Below are 17,708 nucleotides of genomic sequence, written 5' to 3' on the forward strand. Positions count from 1 at the left end.
AGAGAAATGATAAAAACCGAAAAACGAATTCATTTAAATTTCACTTTAATTTGTCACATACAAAGACATTTATTCTGTGATTTAAACATAAAAAAATCTGTCATGTCACGTCTATGACAGAAGGTCACGTGACAGTCCGATCAATCGAACATCGCTCATGCTATAAAATCTAAACAGTTGATATGACACATCATGGACAAATTGGAAACAGAATGAGGTTTGTTAGTATCCTGCAGCGTATCCTCCCTTTCGAGGGTCGGATTCGGCGTATAGACGGTTTCCCTCTTGCAGGATCGCCTGAACCACAGCGCCCATTGATGTCAACATCTCAATCAGGTGATTCTTCTTAATAAGTCCCTCTATTACAGCCTGCACAGGGAGACAGAATAATCTACACTTCATATATGATGTACATATTCACAAGAAAGAACGTTTTCCAAGACTAAAGCAACTATTTTTTTTCTAGTTTTTAAAATTCACCTGAAATATACTGCCAAGGCAAACATTTTTGAACATACTGTTGAATAGTATTTTTGTGTAAGAGCTTTAATTTCAAATATTCTAAGGTAACAAATTACTAATTGGTTAGTAAATTAAGAAATGTTAAAATGACTGAAACAATCGTAATCTAATCTAATCAGAAAAGGTCACCCTGATTAGACAATTTACCACATGATTATGATTAGTTTTACAGCTTAAACATGCACTGTCTTTGAGTCTCGATGAGTCTGTTGTCCATAGGTTTAATTATCCTTCAATAACACCTGCATTTAATATACACAATATGTCTAAATGTTTAGGGACCCAAGTTTAGTGCACCAAGATATATAACGTCCCCAAAGATTTGTCACAAAGCTGTTAGTATGTTGTAGTAAAGATTGTGCTATGTGTTTCTGTTCCAGCATGACAACGCTCTCATGCACAAAGCGAGGTCTATAAATACATGGTATTCTAGTGAACACTTTTGGGATGAACTGGAAGTCTGTTTGCGTGACTGGTTTTCTCAACAGACATCAGTGATGGGTCTGAATGACCCACTGATTGGGTCATTTCACAAAGATAGATTCCTGAATGCATTAGACATCATTTTGAGAAGAGTGGAGTCTGTTATAAGTAGTAAAAGGGGGACTGAGTCCATATTTTTTCACTACATCAGTTACATCGATTATTTACTTTGAAGAAAGAAACATTTAGTGAGAAAAAACAAACTATTTAATTTTCTAAAGGAACTTTATTCAGCACACTGCCTTAAAAGGGCAGCAAACATATTAAATGACCCTTCTCACCCTGCACATCTTATCTAATCACCTCTAGCAAATGATTCAGGTCTATTATCTCACAAATCAACAGACTTAAGAACAGCTTCTTCCCCAGCTCCATGCAGGAGCTAAATGCTGACAGGCTTGTGAACACACAGACAAACATAAACTGAAGAATTGCAACAATCTGATCTGGGTTTATATACACAAAACCTAGGTTTATATACTCTGTATACCACAGTATTTGTTTATTCATATATTTTATTACTCAGTACATTTACATTCTATTGCACTTTATACTTTATATCATTGGATATATATTATATAAATTTTGTTACGTTAGTAACCTCTCATTAATATAAAAATCCCTGTTTGACTATTGTGCAATAACTTATTTAACACTTATTAACACGTTCTTGCTCACATTCGAGCGCACCGCAGCCCGGGAAGGCTGGCGTAGGGTTGAGTGGGCAAATCTCCTAGCCCCTCTGCTCACAGGAGAAGCTCAACTGGAGGAGGAGAAGGCCCTCGACTACGAGTGGGTGCAACAGGAAATCCTCACTCACTGCAGCCAATCTCCCATAAATGCGGTCAGCGACTTCCATCACTGCCAATATTCCCTGGAGCTGAACTCACAATCCCAGTTCAAGGAGCTTCTCCAGATCACCCGTTGCTGGCTCAAGCCAGAGTTTAAAGGACGTGATAGAGAGGGTGGCGATGGACCAGTTCCTGCGAGTGCTCCCCACCAAAGCACAAAGGACAGTGAGGTTAAAAAGAACCACCTCATGCCAGGAGCTGCTACAAGCCTCGACTGCGCCATCACCACATTGGAGCTTGGTCGCGACCACCAGCACAAGCTTCAAACTGCTCCCCGCCGGCCAACACCCTACCTTCAGCCTGATGCAGAGTTGAGAGAAGGGGGCTCAAACACCACCCTGTCCTGGGGGAGTCATACCTGCCCTCCATGTTCCTCTCTTATTGGGACATGACTGGCCTGTGTTCTCGTCCTTGTCAACTACGACACCCGCTACCTCGAGGCAGTCCCACTTTGGAAAGCCACCTCCCAGAACGTCACCAAGGAGCTCCTCATGCTATTCAGCTGAGTGGTAATACCGAAAGTCATTATGGTAGATAAATGGTAGATTAATGGTAGATCTGTGTCGGTTGTTGCATGTTAAACACCGCAAAACGTCAGTCTACCACCTGCAGATGGATAGACCAGTGGAAAAGTTCAACCAGACCCTGAAGAGAATGCTTTGGAAGGTGGTAGATGAGGGATAGAACTGGGAGCTCCTCCTTCCCTACGTCCTGTTCACCACTGTTTGCATGGCGACCTCGGTGGCTGTTAGATGTAGCCAGGGAGGCATGGATAGAGCAAACATCCCCCTTCTGCTGCGACATCCACTTTGTCCAGGATATGCAGGACCACATCAACAGGGTAGCCCTGATCATATGGGAACGTATGGAAGCTGCACAGCGAGATCAGCAGCGAACCTTGGCCTACACAAATATTTACATACTTACCTATACCTTATACATCATTTAAAATATCTGACTTTATTGACTTGACTGAAATTTTTGTGATTTATTATTTCAATTCTTACAATTATAGTTTTGCTTGCACCAAATTATATGTGAATTACACAAGAAGGACTGCTTTAATTTTGCTGTACTCAGTATAAGGAGAAAAAGGAAGTAGTTGAAAGGTTTCATTCATATGCATACTCATATTGTGAATATATATTCAGTGTCTTTTTTTTTTTTCACAAATGTTCACTCCCACACTGTAAATGTAGACTTAAAGATAATATAGTTCTGCATTAGTGCTAGTAATTAATGGATTTTTTCACTCACCGTATCAAAGTCTGGCTCTAAACTAATGATGTCTGGACTGAGCTGATGATGAATTCGGGGATCAGAAACAGCTTTCTTCAGATCGTAGTTGAAGAACAGTGAATTTAATATGACCTAAAACACAATCCTGTTACTTTACCGGCAACATTTTCTTTTCCATTTCTGCATTTATCCTCCTTACTTTCTTTCTCCTTTCTGCCTTTCTTTCTTTTATGCTTTATAACAACTTACCAAAGCAACAGCTGTTGTGATTTTTGTCCCTCCTGAGCCACCAACCACCAGTTTAACTTTATTATTTTTATCAAACAGAATAGCAGGACACATAGATGACATGGGACGCTTATCTAGAACAAAAATCATGTAAATGTACAACATTTAGAAAAAAAAACCTGTTTTTTTGTTTAGGTTAGAAACAATGTTATGTTATAACAATTATAACATCTGTAATATCTTTAACATCACATCTCAAAAGTAAGATATCATCCATTGTAAACTTATCCTTAATTCCTCAGAAAATCTCAGGAAGGTAGTTTACTAACGTGGTACGATGAAGTTATTAGGTGAAGGTGGAACACCGAATCCATTAGTTATGAGAGGAGAACTGAAATCGTCCATCTCATTATTCAGCAACACTCCAGTTGATGGGGACATGACCGTGGAGCCAAAACTATGATAGATAGATAGATAGATAGATAGATAGATAGATAGATAGATAGATAGATAGATAGATAGATAGATAGATAGATAGATAGATAGATAGATAGATAGATAGATAGAACAATCAAACAAACAAACAAACGAACGAACGAACGAACGAACATCCTGGCCACTTACTATTGATTAATGGTGCTGGTGGCAGCAACTGCATTTCCATCTGCATCCACTACAGAAATATGAGAAGTTCCATGATTTTCCGGAAGAAAATATTCAGGTTCGTAATAACTTTCATTATGTGTCGTGTTATCTGCGATTTTCTGCCGAATTGAATCAGCAAAGCTTTTAGCTGTGATGTTCTGTATAAACTGGGGAAGTAATGTGATAGAGCAGTGTGTAAAACTTCTGAACTGAAATTTCTTAGCAATAAAATTCTAACCATGACATTCAAATAATCTCAGTGATATTCTCTTTATCGTAGTTTAACACAAACAAGCATTATCTGGTGTTAATTCTGAAATGGCTATCAACAGAACTTACGTCACTGATGTTAAGAAATTTGGGGTCTCCCAGAACACTGCGTTTAGCATATGCAAATTTGAAAGCTTCTACTATACGATGATATGTGAGTATTTTCTCCTGAGTGTTGGAAACGCTGTCTGCATTAAAGTTATATCCTGCAAAGAAGAGAAGAGGTTGTGATCAAATCGCACCATCAGTGATCTAGAGGTGAGCATCGGAACTCATATGCACTTAATTAATGAGTTCGTATTCATTATGAGTAAAGTGAAAATCTTTGAGTCAAGTGGTTGAGAGTGCCAGGGAGACGTATTCTCACCGCTCAGTATGTTGAGGATGAGGGTGAGAATGGGGCCACTGGATGGAGCATTTGGCACAAACATTGTAAATTCCCTCAGTTGTACTTTCAAAGGATTTTCATTCAATAGTGGAGTGTAATTCAATAAATCCTCCATAGTTATGATACCACCTATACACACACATCATCATCATCATCATCATCATCATCATCATCATTTGTATTAATGGATTTCAAAATGCGTCAGACATTAAAGGAAAAAACAGTTGCTTCCTGTTGGGTGTCAGTATTTAGATAAGGAAAGTCCACCTGCATTCCTGATGTCTGTGACAAGATTCTCTGCGATCGATCCATTGTAAAAAGCATCTGCCCCTTTCTCTGCAATCTGCTGATACGTATCCGCCAACTTAAGGAAGGTGATTGTGTCATTTTCCTTTAGGATATCTCCTTTTGTGTTACAGAACACGGAACTGAAACACAAAGCCGAGAACTTTAACACTAAGCACAGAACAGTTATAATGCACACGGAAATGATACACAAGACCTGGAAATGCAAGAACTGGTGCGAAATAATGAAATAGCTCCATAAAACACGTTAAGTGAAACCTGTTAGCACCAAGTTAGCAACAACCATGTGTGTTGATTAATCTAAAGCAAATTGTTACTGTATACTTTGTAATACATTTAAAGATAAGTGCTAGTCTGTATACTGGAATTCTGACTTGAGGGAAAAAGAGAGATATTTATATTACAGATTATAGATATTTACCATAAAGTTTTGTCATTCCGGATCATGTTTCTTTTGCTGTAAATAGCTCGACCAAGAGCTTTACCCACAGGAAATCCCTTCCTTGCGAGTTCGATGCTTGGTGTGAACAGATCTTTCCAGGCCAGTTTCCCATGGCGCTGATAAGCCAGTTCATATCCTCGAATTTCTCCAGGAACAGCAATGGAAAGGCCACCTGAAAACAAAGCAGCTGCAGCATAAACCATTCAAAAAAATTCACAATAAGAATCTTTTACACATTATTATTATTATTATTATTATTATTATTATTATTATTATTATTATTATTATTATTACTTACCACCCCAGTAATACCATATACCCTATAATATCTATAAACCTTGTGACGCAGCCTGTCTGTTAGCTCTATCCCCTGATACTGAAGACATGGATCCTGGATTATGTAACTAGTTAATGATTTACCTTTCTGTGAAAGATCAGTGCTATTCCCGAACATGTCCCGAGAGGAGTTAGATGGTGCTGTCTCACGCGCATCAATCGTTTCCACTTTTCCTATCAAAACAAATAATCAACAAGTTTATTACAAACATTAAATATAAAAAAAGGAGCATTTTAAGTGATGAGATGATTGATGTGGCTAATTTCTGGAAAATTCTAAAATCTAGTATCTGCTAATACGTGTATTTGATTAAATCTTAACAGAAGTGGTTTACTTTGGTTGATTCTCTACACTAAACATGGCTGTCTGCCTGACAAGATCATGTTGTAAGGAGCCAGTTTAACATCCGCAGCAGAGAAGGCAGTCATTATTCATAACACTGTGGTTAGCTAAATCACAGAATGCATGTCACAGTCAAATAGATATTCAAGCTTAATCAATCTGTGCTCAGATTTGTGATAAATTTTGACATCCAGCTCCTGGATGTCTGCATTTTCTTATCTTTACATCTCTTCATTTCTCATCACTCTTTCCTCAGGCTCTTAATTCTTGTCATTTATTCAGGTTTCATCATGTTGAAATGTGACTCTTACAGAGAAAACTGCAGCACTGACACCAAACAGAGGTGAACTGCACTTCCGGTGTTATGCTCTTTACTAATCTTGTAAATGTGAGAAGATTGCTAAAATTGAAACGACATTTTTAAAAAATTATCCTTGCTGCACTTTACAAATCACACATCTATTGGTATTATTTATTTAAAAACTATTACGTAACTATAAATTTTAGATTTCTTAAATTTTTTAATAATTTCAGTGCAATCATACGGTGACAGAGAAGTGCAAAACAAATGAACAAATCAGAAAACACGTTAACAAACCAGAAAACACGTTAACAAACCAGAAAACACGTTAACAAATCAGAAAACACGTTAACAAATCAGAAAACACATTAACAAACCAGAAAACACGTTAACAAATCAGAAAACACGTTAACAAATCAGAAAACACGTTAACAAATCCGAAAACACGTTAGCAAATGCGAAAACAACGACAAGTCAGACAACCCAGAAATGGTAGGTATCCTTTTTGAATGAAAACTTAACGATCATTGGACAAGACACTTGTCACTCAAGACATACAGGTATGGAATCTTATATGTAATGTGTAAAGTTCTCCGTTTAAATATAAGAAAATAACAGAATTAATCCACAGTAATCCATTCCTTGTTCAATGATCGGTACGTGTTCCAATCACAAACTATACCAACCTCTTCTGGGTTGTCTGAATTGTTGTTGTGTTTTCGGATTTGGTAATGTGGTGTTTTGTGCACCGATTCAGACAACACGGAAGAGGTAGGTATAGTTTGTGAATGGAAACTTACCGATCATTGGACAAGACACCTGTCATTCAAGATATTAATATATAATGTGTTTTTTCGGATTTGTTAATTTGTTTGTTTGTGTGTGTGTGTGTGTTTGTGTGTGCGTACCTGTTGTAGTATTGTAGATGGTGAGGAACAGGCCTCCTCCAATACCCATACTGTGAGCATTCATCAAACCTGCACACAACAGCCCAGCAATCGCTGCATCTACAGCAGAACCTCCCTTTAGGAGAATGTCTCTGAAACACACACACACACACACACACACACACACACACACACACACACACACACACACACACACACACACATATATATATATATATATATATATATATATATATATATATATATATATATATATATATATTTATATATATATATTTGCATTCTGTATATTCAGTTTCTGATTGGAACTCAGGCCGTTAAAATTTACAGCCACAGTTTTCAGCACTGAGGGATATTGAATATTTTTCCACTGGGCTTGGTCAGCATTAAAGAAGTACTAACACCACCCAAGATACTGTCAGAAATGTGTGTTATGATGCAAGTTATTACAATATCAGGATCATGCTGTTACCCAGTAACACTGAGAACAGGATATTTATGGAAGTGACAAAAGGTGACAAAAGTCTAAGAATGCTGCTTTGTCTGACACACAACACAGCATCACACACACAACAGTGTCATGAATGATCCACCATATAAATGATATCTGGCTAGTATTGGTCCTGTAGTGGCTCTTTTCTACTGACAGATGGAGTAGAAGCACGTTGTGACTCATAGATAGACTGCAAACATAAATATGTAAAAATTGCGTCTGCATGAATTGGACAATCTCCTTCCCACTACACACTACACTCTTCCTCTTCTGAAACATTCTTGTGAAAGTAAATGTTGGAGACAGTAAATTCACAAGACTTGTTATTATGTTATTTAATATTCATGAGATTAGTTCTCACCTGCCAACTTCAGAGCATGGCCCAGCGTCTGCTGCTATGGCCGCGTGTGTGTACGATCTCTCAGTGTTGACCGCTGAAGGTTTACCCCTATATCCAAAAAACACACCTAAAAATGTAGCGATGGAAGCAATTAGCAGCAACGCCAAACTCACCACCACTGACTTCTGCACCATCCTGATGCCAAACACCAGCAGATAAATGTCCTAGTAGTTTGTAGAAGAAAGTCTGTTTAAATCTTTTTTTTTTATTACAGAGAGCAACAAATAACCATCAAAATCCTGCCTAAATTACATGCTACAAGAACGTTTTTGACCTGAAGTGAAACATGTCTCTGAGTAAGAGTCACGTCTCTTAGCTTAATGACTCTTACTGAAACAGTAACCTTGAGACTAGAATGCAAGTCAATAAGTTATAATACATTTTATTACAGTTACAGGCTGTTGACTCATTATGTGTTTTACCTTTGAACCCTTTACAACTTTCACGAATCGCAAAGCTGCTGTGGATTAAATGTTTAATCGATTCGAGCAGTGTTTCTTCAGCAACAGTGAAAGATTAACCATGGACAGATGCACTGATTAACTAATGAACTGTGTGAATAAAATAGATCATTCCCAATCAGTGTGACTGTAAATATTGATATTTTTTCCATGCGTTAAAATTGCTTGATGCCTTTTGGTTATAATAGTTGTTTCCACAGTATTAACTTCACTAACTCAGACCAACACTGAGACCAAAATCTAATGTATTGATTGATTTTTTATTTTCTTAACTTGTTTAAAATTTATTTAATATTTTTGTAATTGCCAATATCAACACAGAAGGTGTGGCTGTAAAGAAACATGAGATGGTGAGAGGACCTTACCTTATTATTATTATCAATAGTAATAAGCTTTAAATCTTTTCCAAAAGCTCTCAAATTTCATCACATCTCTTCAAACGGACACTTTTTCACTTTTTATAACTGGCCTCTTGGACACATCTCTGACAAGTGGCCTTCTTAGCCATGGGCTTAATTTTTAAGGACGGCTGTGGTTTTGGAAGTGTCTGGTTTTTGCCATGTTTTGCCATGTTGTTATAATAGATTCCACAGTGCTCCGATGAAAGGTGAGACCTTTTCTGATCTTTTTGGAATCTTCTCCACCTTTTTTTTCTTCCAAACATCATCTACTGAAAGGTTCACAGGCAGTTCCTTGGTCCTCATGACAGCAGTAATGATCTGATTTGACATTATACCTGTTAGACTTCTTGGTAATATTTATCTTGCAACCATGGACCATGTACATGGACAAAGTTGGATATTAAAAAAAGCACAGTTCTTAAGTTTAGTGTTTAGTGCCCATACTGTAGTTCTAATTCAATTCAATTCAATTCAAGTTTATTTGTATAGCGCTTTTTACAATAGACATTGTCACAAAGCAGCTTTACAGAACATAAACACAGAGCAGAAGGTAAACATAATTAATGATAAAGGAAATAATGAATAATAAAAGAAATAAGAATTAACAGAATAAAAATTCTAGATTATTATTAGTTGTATATAGTTCACAGTGTGTATGTATTTATTCCCCTATGAGCAAGTTTGAGATTTTTCTAATTTAGCCTGATAAAAACACAGTGGGTGAATACTTATAGGCAGTGTTTAGATTTTTTTAATTCTAAGGACATATTAAGAATGAATTACATTTTAGGGAGCTGCTTGAAGAGGATCAGAAAAAATCCAATGTCCCTGTCACATAACACTGTAAACAAACTGCTTTTTTTATTCATTCACTCACTCACTCATTTTCTACCGCTTATCCGAACTTCTCGGGTCACAGGGAGCCTGTGCCTATCTCAGGCGTCATCGGGCATCAAGGCAGGATACACCCTGGACAGAGTGCCAACCCATCGCAGGGCACACACACACTCTCATTCACTCACGCAATCACACACTACGGACAATTTTCCAGAGATGCCAATCAACCTACCATGTATGCCATGCAACCTAGCAGGTCTTTGGACCGGGGGAGGAAACCAGAGTACCCAGAGGAAACCCCCGAGGCACGGGGAAAACATGCAAACTCCGCACACACAAGGTGGAGGCAGGAACAATATTCCAATATTATCTTATTTATTTTAATAATGCATTGTGTTACTATATAAATACCAGCCCCTACTAGAGATAAATATAGTACCAGCTTACTATAGTGTTATTTAATGTACATATACGTAGCTTATACAGACTGTATCATACATTGTCATTATACCCAAAACATGTGGAGTCTAATTTTAATGTTTAGCTTAGAATATATAGTATTTTTGTTGTTATTAAAAAAAGTATTCTGAAGAGCAGTAATAGTCTGTAATGTTTAATATCACAAGATATAAAATATCCTCTTATCCTCATCAATATTACTGCCAGCTGCATCACCCTATAAAACCAGTGTCATCTAAAACACTTTTTTACCAGTATACTGGTGATACTTTCTGTTGGAATGGAAATCTTTCTTATTTTCTGTTGGAATGGAAATCAACAGACATTTTCATTCAATGTAAAGAAATGAATTATTTTATCACTGTAAATCTAATACAAAACGAGTCAGGACTCTGCTGGCTTTCAGCATGAGACCAGTGTTTAAACCTTACACAGAATTTTAGTGGTTGCAGATGTTGAGGTTCAAATTTTAGATGTCGATGAACAAGAACTTGGGGCATCTCAGAGCAGAAATAGGTTCGATATCAGCATTTACTTTGAATATGGAAACATTTGTGTTTTTTTTGGAACTCTAAGAATATATCGCCCCTCGTAGAATAGGGAAAAACAGAAGTACTTAAGAAACACTACAGATACTTGTGTTTACTTTCATATGGGCCATTAGCTACTACTGTGGAATGTGACATTAAAATAAAGACATTCATTGTTGAACATGGACACAACTAAACAGGAGCAAATTCTTTGGCCTTCTGGGAACAACAGTTAGTGATACTTTAATAGATATCATGAACTCATTGAGCATTTAAAAATGTGTGAGTATGTGTACATATGAATACTTTACACATTACATGTAAACACAAACTCCACATATATATGATTTTGACCATATGACCGAATGTGTTTAGTGTTCTGGTCATCTTAATACTGCTGACACACACCATGTGGTTGTGTGAGTGTGTATGTGTTTTGAGCAAATCACTGAATGTGAATGCTTCCATTCTCATGACTTTTTTAACTTTTCCCATAAATCTGTTTACACAATGCTGGCTTGTGTCCTTGAGGAAGGGGATTTCTGGATGTTCAAAATCATTCAAAGTGATGACATCAACAGACCCAAAAAAAAAAAAAAGTATTTTTGGGAAAAACGTTTGAAAAACTCAGAGTGAATGCAGTTTCTTAGTCACTTGGGGATTGTTCCAGGTTAATGCACTGTGTATTTTACCCTGGACCTTTTTCTGTTTCTTGGACAGTTTTTCTCTTGGGTCTGTTTGAGTTCCTGTTTACCAAACCTCCACTTTGTTATATTGATATATTTGTCATATTTGCATCATTTGGCTTTTTTTTTCCTTTGATTAAATTGCTTCCCCTATTTACAATATGTCCCTGATGGTCCAATGGCAGGCTCTCACACTCTTGCTGCCGTGGCCTTGGTTTGATTCCTGGGTAAGGAACTGAGGTGTTACCTCTCAGTGTTGTTCCCAAGCCCAGATTGGGAGGGTTGCGTCAGTTAGGACATCTGGAGTAAGATTTGTACCAAAATTAAAACATGTGGATCAGATGATCCTGAACAGAGAACAGCTAAAGAACATCAACAACATCTGAGCAATATATTTTTACTGTTTTTTCTGTTGAGTGAAAGAAATGTTGGGTGAGGACTATGCTATAACGTAATAAATGATAACAAGTGCTAGTTTCTTTCACAGTTATACCACAACATATGCTGCAACTATAAATAGGTTTTAAAAAAATGTATTTTATTCACCGTTAAATAAAACATTGCTATGCCTTTAAAAATGTATTGCTGTGCTATAAATAAATAATAAACCAATTCAGGATGTGTTGTGAATAGAAAACAATCTAACAGGAACTACTCTTCTGGTTCAGTTGCATTGGTATTCATAATGGAAGTGGTGGCTAAAGGGTTAAGGCTCTGGGTTACTGGTCAGAAGGTCGAGGATACAATCTGCCACTGTCAGGTCGTTAAGCAAGGCCCTTAAGCCTCGGTGATCCAGGGTGCTGTATGATGACTAACCCTGTGCTCTGACCCCAACTTCCTATTAAGCTGGGATATGCAGGGGGAAAAAACACTTAATTGTAATGCACATGTTACAAAAAAGGCAGCACATCATTGATTATGTTTCTATGACTTCCTATTATCTCTTATTTAAAAATGTACAAGATATACCACCCAGTTTGAGTATTCATGTTTCTGGTTTTTCCCTCCTTCAGCAAACTAAGTGTAACTAAAAAAATCAGTACAGTACCTACATTACCACCAGTGAACAGTAAGGGGCATAAACGGTCTGTTTGACCACGATCCTCAAAACAATTACTGTACCTCAGCTCTGCTCTACTGTAAATGTTGCAGAATCCCACTCAAATAAATAGGTGCATAAAACACGTCTAAGTGCTTGAAGGGAAACAGACTAAAAAAATGCAGCTTGAAATTCTGACAGGAATTAAAAAGGAATAAAAAAAGAAATTAGAAAGCCAGACACCATGTTGAAAATGTTTATTAATCCTTTGAAATCACAGCAGTATGCAGACTGTACAGAATGTATGTAGCAAAATACAGTATGTCTGGTGACTGAAATTAGCTGGTTTTTTTTAGTTTTGTACTGGAGCTAACAAGTAAGGAAAGCTTATTGAGCTTAAAGGGCTATTTTAATACACAATTGATCAAAATACTGTATTAGCACCTGTCTGCTTCATGAGACTGATATTGGTGTTGGGTGACACTAAACTGAGTGCTGAGGAGGAACAAGATGGGACAATATGCCAGCTTTAAGCTCCTTCTGGCCTGGTGTGTATAGATAAGTGTCACACAGTTGCAGAAAGTGTTCAGTGTTTAAGGAACTCAACAGCATGACACAGTAGTTTGAAACAGGTGTGTCATGTCATGTTTCCTGCATGAAGTTTAGAGACTAAGCTTTCCTCACTTTATAGCATATTATTAATCAAGTCTGTATCATTCTTAGCCAAACCTTTTGCACCATTTTCTAATTTACCGACATCTGAGCCCGTATTCATAAAGACTCTAAAAATGATCTGAGAGAGCTCCTAGTTTAGCTTAAAAATTCCTAACTAGGAATCTTATCTCTGAGCAAAGGAAAATACAACAAATTTTATCTTAGAGAGGAGGCGGGGCTTAACCCTGTTACTAGGTGACACATTGTTTTGAAGACTGTGATTGGTTGACCAATAAAAAAATTAGAGTGCTTTTAAAATATTGTCTATTATAAGCCTTCAATTTGATACTATGTTAAGATATTTAAGACATATAAGGAATATATTCATATTTATATCATATAAGGAATACGTTTGTGACCAATCATATTAGAGATGCTATAACATCTGCATGTTATAAATGTAATAAATGTAATGTACTTTTTCATCGCGAACACAGAGCAGAAATGTATAAAAAGAGACAAATTATATCATTTCTTGGCTGTCTGAGACGTCATCTCTAATATAATTGGTCACAAAACTAATCCCTACACGATCTAATCTGTAGAATCTCATTAACTCACTATCAATATTAAATACTGTATACAATACATTACTTCTCCCTCTTCACCATAGCCATTTCCTCCTCTGCTAAAGAAACTCTTAAGCCTTAAATTCCTTCTTACTACTCCTAACTCTTTTGAGTTTGAACTTATGAGCCCTTTTAAGGGTTAAGACACATTGTGATTAACTTTTATTTTTACCAGGACCTTCTCTTGAATTTTAAGATGAAAGCCTACATTTCTAAGAAAGTTCAATTCACAATTTCATCACAAGTGTTTTCTTGAATAAGGGCCCAGGATTTTAAAAGATGCTTATTGACACCTACAGTAAACAAAAAAAATAAATAAATAAAAAATCTTCTTGTACACCACCTTCTGGGCCAATCAATCATTCTGATTCAGATTTGAGTCTCTTGGTCATGAATGGAGAAAGATTTCCACAGAGGAAAAAAAAAATTAAGTGGGCATTTAAGGCTGACAAAAGCCCCAGAACACTAGACAGAGTCACTTACTGGTGTGAAGTGTGTCTTGAAATGCAGTACTGGTGTACTGAATGTGAAATCCTTTTTTACTGATTGTATCATCAGTGTGAAGTTTGATGACGATGGCATCCCCAGCTGAGTAAATGTCATCTGGAGGCTGCAGTAACAAAAAATAAAGATATTGCTTTAATTTGAAGTCATCAGTGTGGAACGTGGCTGAAAAAGTTAGCTTTTTGTTGTTTTTTGAGTGTGTGGATATGGAGTTAAACACCTTTTGGAGTGTTAAGTGTTAAGAAACTGTTTAAAAAGGTGTCAATATTCAGACAGATTTATGTAGCAAACAATTTAATGTTTAAGGAAAGTTTGAGGGATGAGGTCTCAGAAATTTGAAGGATTTCTTTTGTGAGGAATTTTGTGGAGAGACTGGAGGTTTTATGAGGATATAAATGGTTGTTGGGAAGATGGCAGTAATTTTGGGGGAATGTTTAGGGAGCTGCCAAGCAGGAGGAAAAGAGGAAGGCTATATATATGGATGTAATAAATGAGGATACAAAGTTAGTGGGTGCAAGTGTTGAGGATGCAGAAGATAGGGATAGGTGGAGATAGATGATTCGCTGTGGCGACCCCTGAAGGAAAAAGCCGAAAGAAGAAGATGATGAAGTTTAGAGAGATGAGATGTTTATGGAATGATATTTGGGTGATATTTTGTGAGATTCATAAATGGGAGGATTTTTTTTAGATTAAAGTTTCTAGAGGGATATTTGGGGAACTTTAGGAAGTTTGAGATCCTTACCCCAGATCCACAGTATCGGCCAAGCCGGGGTGCTTTAGTGTCACTTCCATCAAATAGCTCTATGTAATCATATGTGCACTTTGCCTCATCCTCCAAATCAAAGATGTTGAAGATGAGCTTAACTCCGAATCCTTTCTCAGCTGAAATGACCCATTCACACTCTTCGGCTGTGCTGTAGTTATTATCACTGAACTGAGCGTGAGAGTACAGATCTCCAGGCTCCACTTCAGCCTTCAGATCTCCACCACACACTGCAGAAAAGGAACGAAGATAACAAAGAACAGATTTCTACAAAGCAATATCAAATATATTATTTGCTCCTAAAAAAAGTTTTTGTGTGTATAAAGCCAACAGACACATTTCATTTTCATTTTCTACCGCTTATCCGACCAACAGACACATGAACATCATTATTTTTTATTATCGATACTCTATTATAAGTTTCTCTGAAACAGGCAAAAAAAAACAAATCAGTAAAAAAAAAGACATATATTACACAATATATTGTGGAGCTGCCAAGTAAAGTTCTGTTTTGCCAGTTTGTGCTAAATACTTAACCCGAGGCCATGTATGAAGTATGACTCTGCCAAAACATATTACTTGTGAGCTGAAGTTACACAATTCATAGCCTTGATCAAATAAATCATAGCCACAAGATTATTTTGGGGTTCTAAAATAATAACTTTATGCCTCAGTGTATTAATTTGTAGCCACGGACTATTAGAAAATTAAAAAGCATTTTTAGTATAACATTTAATATGTAGTTTTTTATGTTGTGTATTTTTTGTCACTCTTAGCATGCTCTAATATGCATGATTTTTCTTTGAATATCTGGCAATGCAGTAGTAATCATGGAATCATTCTTTATCTTATTTGTGGAAAAAGAAATATATAAAAGACATAATAAGTTGAAGAATTGCAGTAGGGCACATTGCATCAGGTGTGAGAAAAAAAATCTGTCTAGCTAACCTAAAAAAAATAAATAAAAAAACTTGAACTGACTAAAAGCCTTAACGAAGCAATAAAATATTTACTTTCTTAGCCATGGCTAAAGCTATTTGTTCACACTGTGAAAAATCCAAATCTATTTGTTTTATATCCTGTTGGATTAGTGATTGAGACAGCTGGCACAGAATAGTATGTACAGTAAACACCCTGAAGACACTGTGATAGTTGTAGTGTAACTAATTTTTAACCAGTGTTTATCTTGCAAATATAATCTTGTTCAACAAAATACTGCATAAAGTAAGAAGTGAGTAGAATTTTTTTTTATTTTTGAAAATATTCTAAAGCATATTATATTAGAATAGAATAGAATAGAATAGAATAGAATAGAAAGATCTTTATTGCCAAGTACGTTTTCACATAAGAGGAATTTGTTCTAGTACAGTAGCTCCACAGTGTAAACAGAATGGCAATGACAAGAAAAGAAAAGAACACAAATATAATAAAGACAGTTGTATGTACAATGGAAAAATGTGCAAATTGAAATATGTATGTGCAAATTATTAATAACTCATTCAGTAAGTAGAACCAAATTTAAAGGTTAAAGTGACAGTTTAATGATCTCTGAATTAGCTACCTGATGTAAAAGATGCCTCGAAGCCTCGTTTCTGCACCGAATTATCCGAGAAAAATTGTAGAAACATCTTGTTGGCACTGGAAATAACAGGTGGTGGTTTTTTGCTTCCACAAAAACGCCCCAAACTAGGCGATGCATCGTTAGGGCCGTTATAAACATTGAGATGATCGTAGGAACATTCAAGATGGCTTTCCATGTCGATCTCATTAATGGACTAAAGGAGGGAAAGTGATATATAGTGAAATGGAATGTTTTTCAACACCTGTATAATGTTTTAGTATGTAACAATATACTATAAGTAAATGGACATCATCAAATGCTTCCTGTTTACCTGTGGAAAAGAATGAGCCAGCGTGTTGACAAAAAAAATCACATGACAGTAGAGAAGAGCTTGTTTTGTTCAGTCTGTTGGCTGAAACTGGTTGAAGATGGTAAAGGTGTGTGTGAAGGTGTGTGTGAGGTGCAGGTTGTGTCAGTATTCTCCATTCAGAATAACAACACTAGAAGAAAAATAAAGCGGAAACATAGACTTACCATTTTGATTCGGTGACCTGGCATAGTGGTTAGGGCCCAAGTGCACACCTTCTTATTGGGATATTTATCTGGCCAGTTGGGGCTCATAATGGATACAGGGATCTTGGTGATCACATGGTCACAACCGGCTGAACGTACCAAAACAACAACAATAAAACAAACAAAAAGACTTTCAGCAAAATATTTCACCTCTATTCTCCACTCTGATCTGTGCAGCTGAACTGATCTGAAGCTTTAAATAGAGGATATCAGTTTCCCGGCTTAATAAATAAAAGTAAAGAATTATCCCTCTTTCATCAGTGTTTAATGGCCTAGGGCAGCAGTAGTGTAGACTTCAGAACAATGTATGATGTCTGACTAGGGTTGCCACCTTCAATACAGAAAAATAAGGGACGCCTGCCGTAACGGGGGCCACACCCCTCGGGGCCACGATGACCACAGTCCCGATGGCGTGCCAGTGGTGGTATATCATAACTTAAAACATGTATTCATAAA

At 36.7% G+C, this 17,708-nt stretch overlaps 2 protein-coding genes across 4 annotated transcripts in view; both read right to left on the reverse strand.

The window, feature by feature from the left end:
• Nucleotides 1-28: 28 nt before the first annotated feature.
• Nucleotides 29-8,510, reverse strand: ggt1b (gamma-glutamyltransferase 1b). Its single transcript, XM_047804895.1, has 12 exons — nt 8,117-8,510; nt 7,263-7,393; nt 5,795-5,884; nt 5,354-5,546; nt 4,894-5,054; nt 4,606-4,755; nt 4,308-4,444; nt 3,948-4,135; nt 3,653-3,780; nt 3,345-3,457; nt 3,114-3,227; nt 29-369 (listed from the first exon to the last, which is right to left on the reverse strand). The coding sequence occupies exons 1-12, from the start codon at nt 8,287-8,289 to the stop codon at nt 223-225; spliced, it is 1,725 nt and encodes a 574-aa protein (XP_047660851.1). The 5' UTR covers nt 8,290-8,510; the 3' UTR covers nt 29-222.
• Nucleotides 8,511-13,614: 5,104 nt separating this feature from the next.
• LOC113639248 (bone morphogenetic protein 1-like) overlaps nt 13,615-17,708 on the reverse strand; it is a 28,951-nt gene continuing 24,857 nt past the window's right edge. For all 3 annotated transcript variants that reach the window (XM_047805288.1, XM_027140987.2, XM_027140986.2), the window contains exons 17-20: nt 17,214-17,341; nt 16,680-16,893; nt 15,098-15,348; nt 13,615-14,461 (exon numbers count right to left, since the gene is read on the reverse strand). In XM_047805288.1, coding sequence (XP_047661244.1) covers nt 14,327-14,461; nt 15,098-15,348; nt 16,680-16,893; nt 17,214-17,341 — 728 coding nt within the window. In that variant the 3' untranslated portion in view covers nt 13,615-14,326. The remainder of the gene's footprint in view (nt 14,462-15,097; nt 15,349-16,679; nt 16,894-17,213; nt 17,342-17,708) is intronic.

The sequence above is a fragment of the Tachysurus fulvidraco genome, chromosome 20 (genome assembly GCF_022655615.1).
Source record: "Tachysurus fulvidraco isolate hzauxx_2018 chromosome 20, HZAU_PFXX_2.0, whole genome shotgun sequence".
NCBI classification, from domain to species: Eukaryota; Metazoa; Chordata; class Actinopteri; order Siluriformes; family Bagridae; genus Tachysurus; species Tachysurus fulvidraco.

What these genes read in the sequence shown, in the direction of transcription:
- ggt1b (XM_047804895.1), bottom strand. Translation starts at nt 8,289, where the DNA reads ATGGTGCAGAAGTCAGTGGTGGTGAGTTTGGCGTTGCTGCTAATTGCT. An exon ending in CATCCTCAACATACTGAGCG is followed by an intron (nt 4,445 to 4,605) that starts GTGAGAATACGT and finishes TCTTCTTTGCAG; the next exon opens with GATATAACTTTAATGCAGAC. An exon ending in AATTTCTTAACATCAGTGAC is followed by an intron (nt 4,136 to 4,307) that starts GTAAGTTCTGTT and finishes TTACTTCCCCAG; the next exon opens with TTTATACAGAACATCACAGC.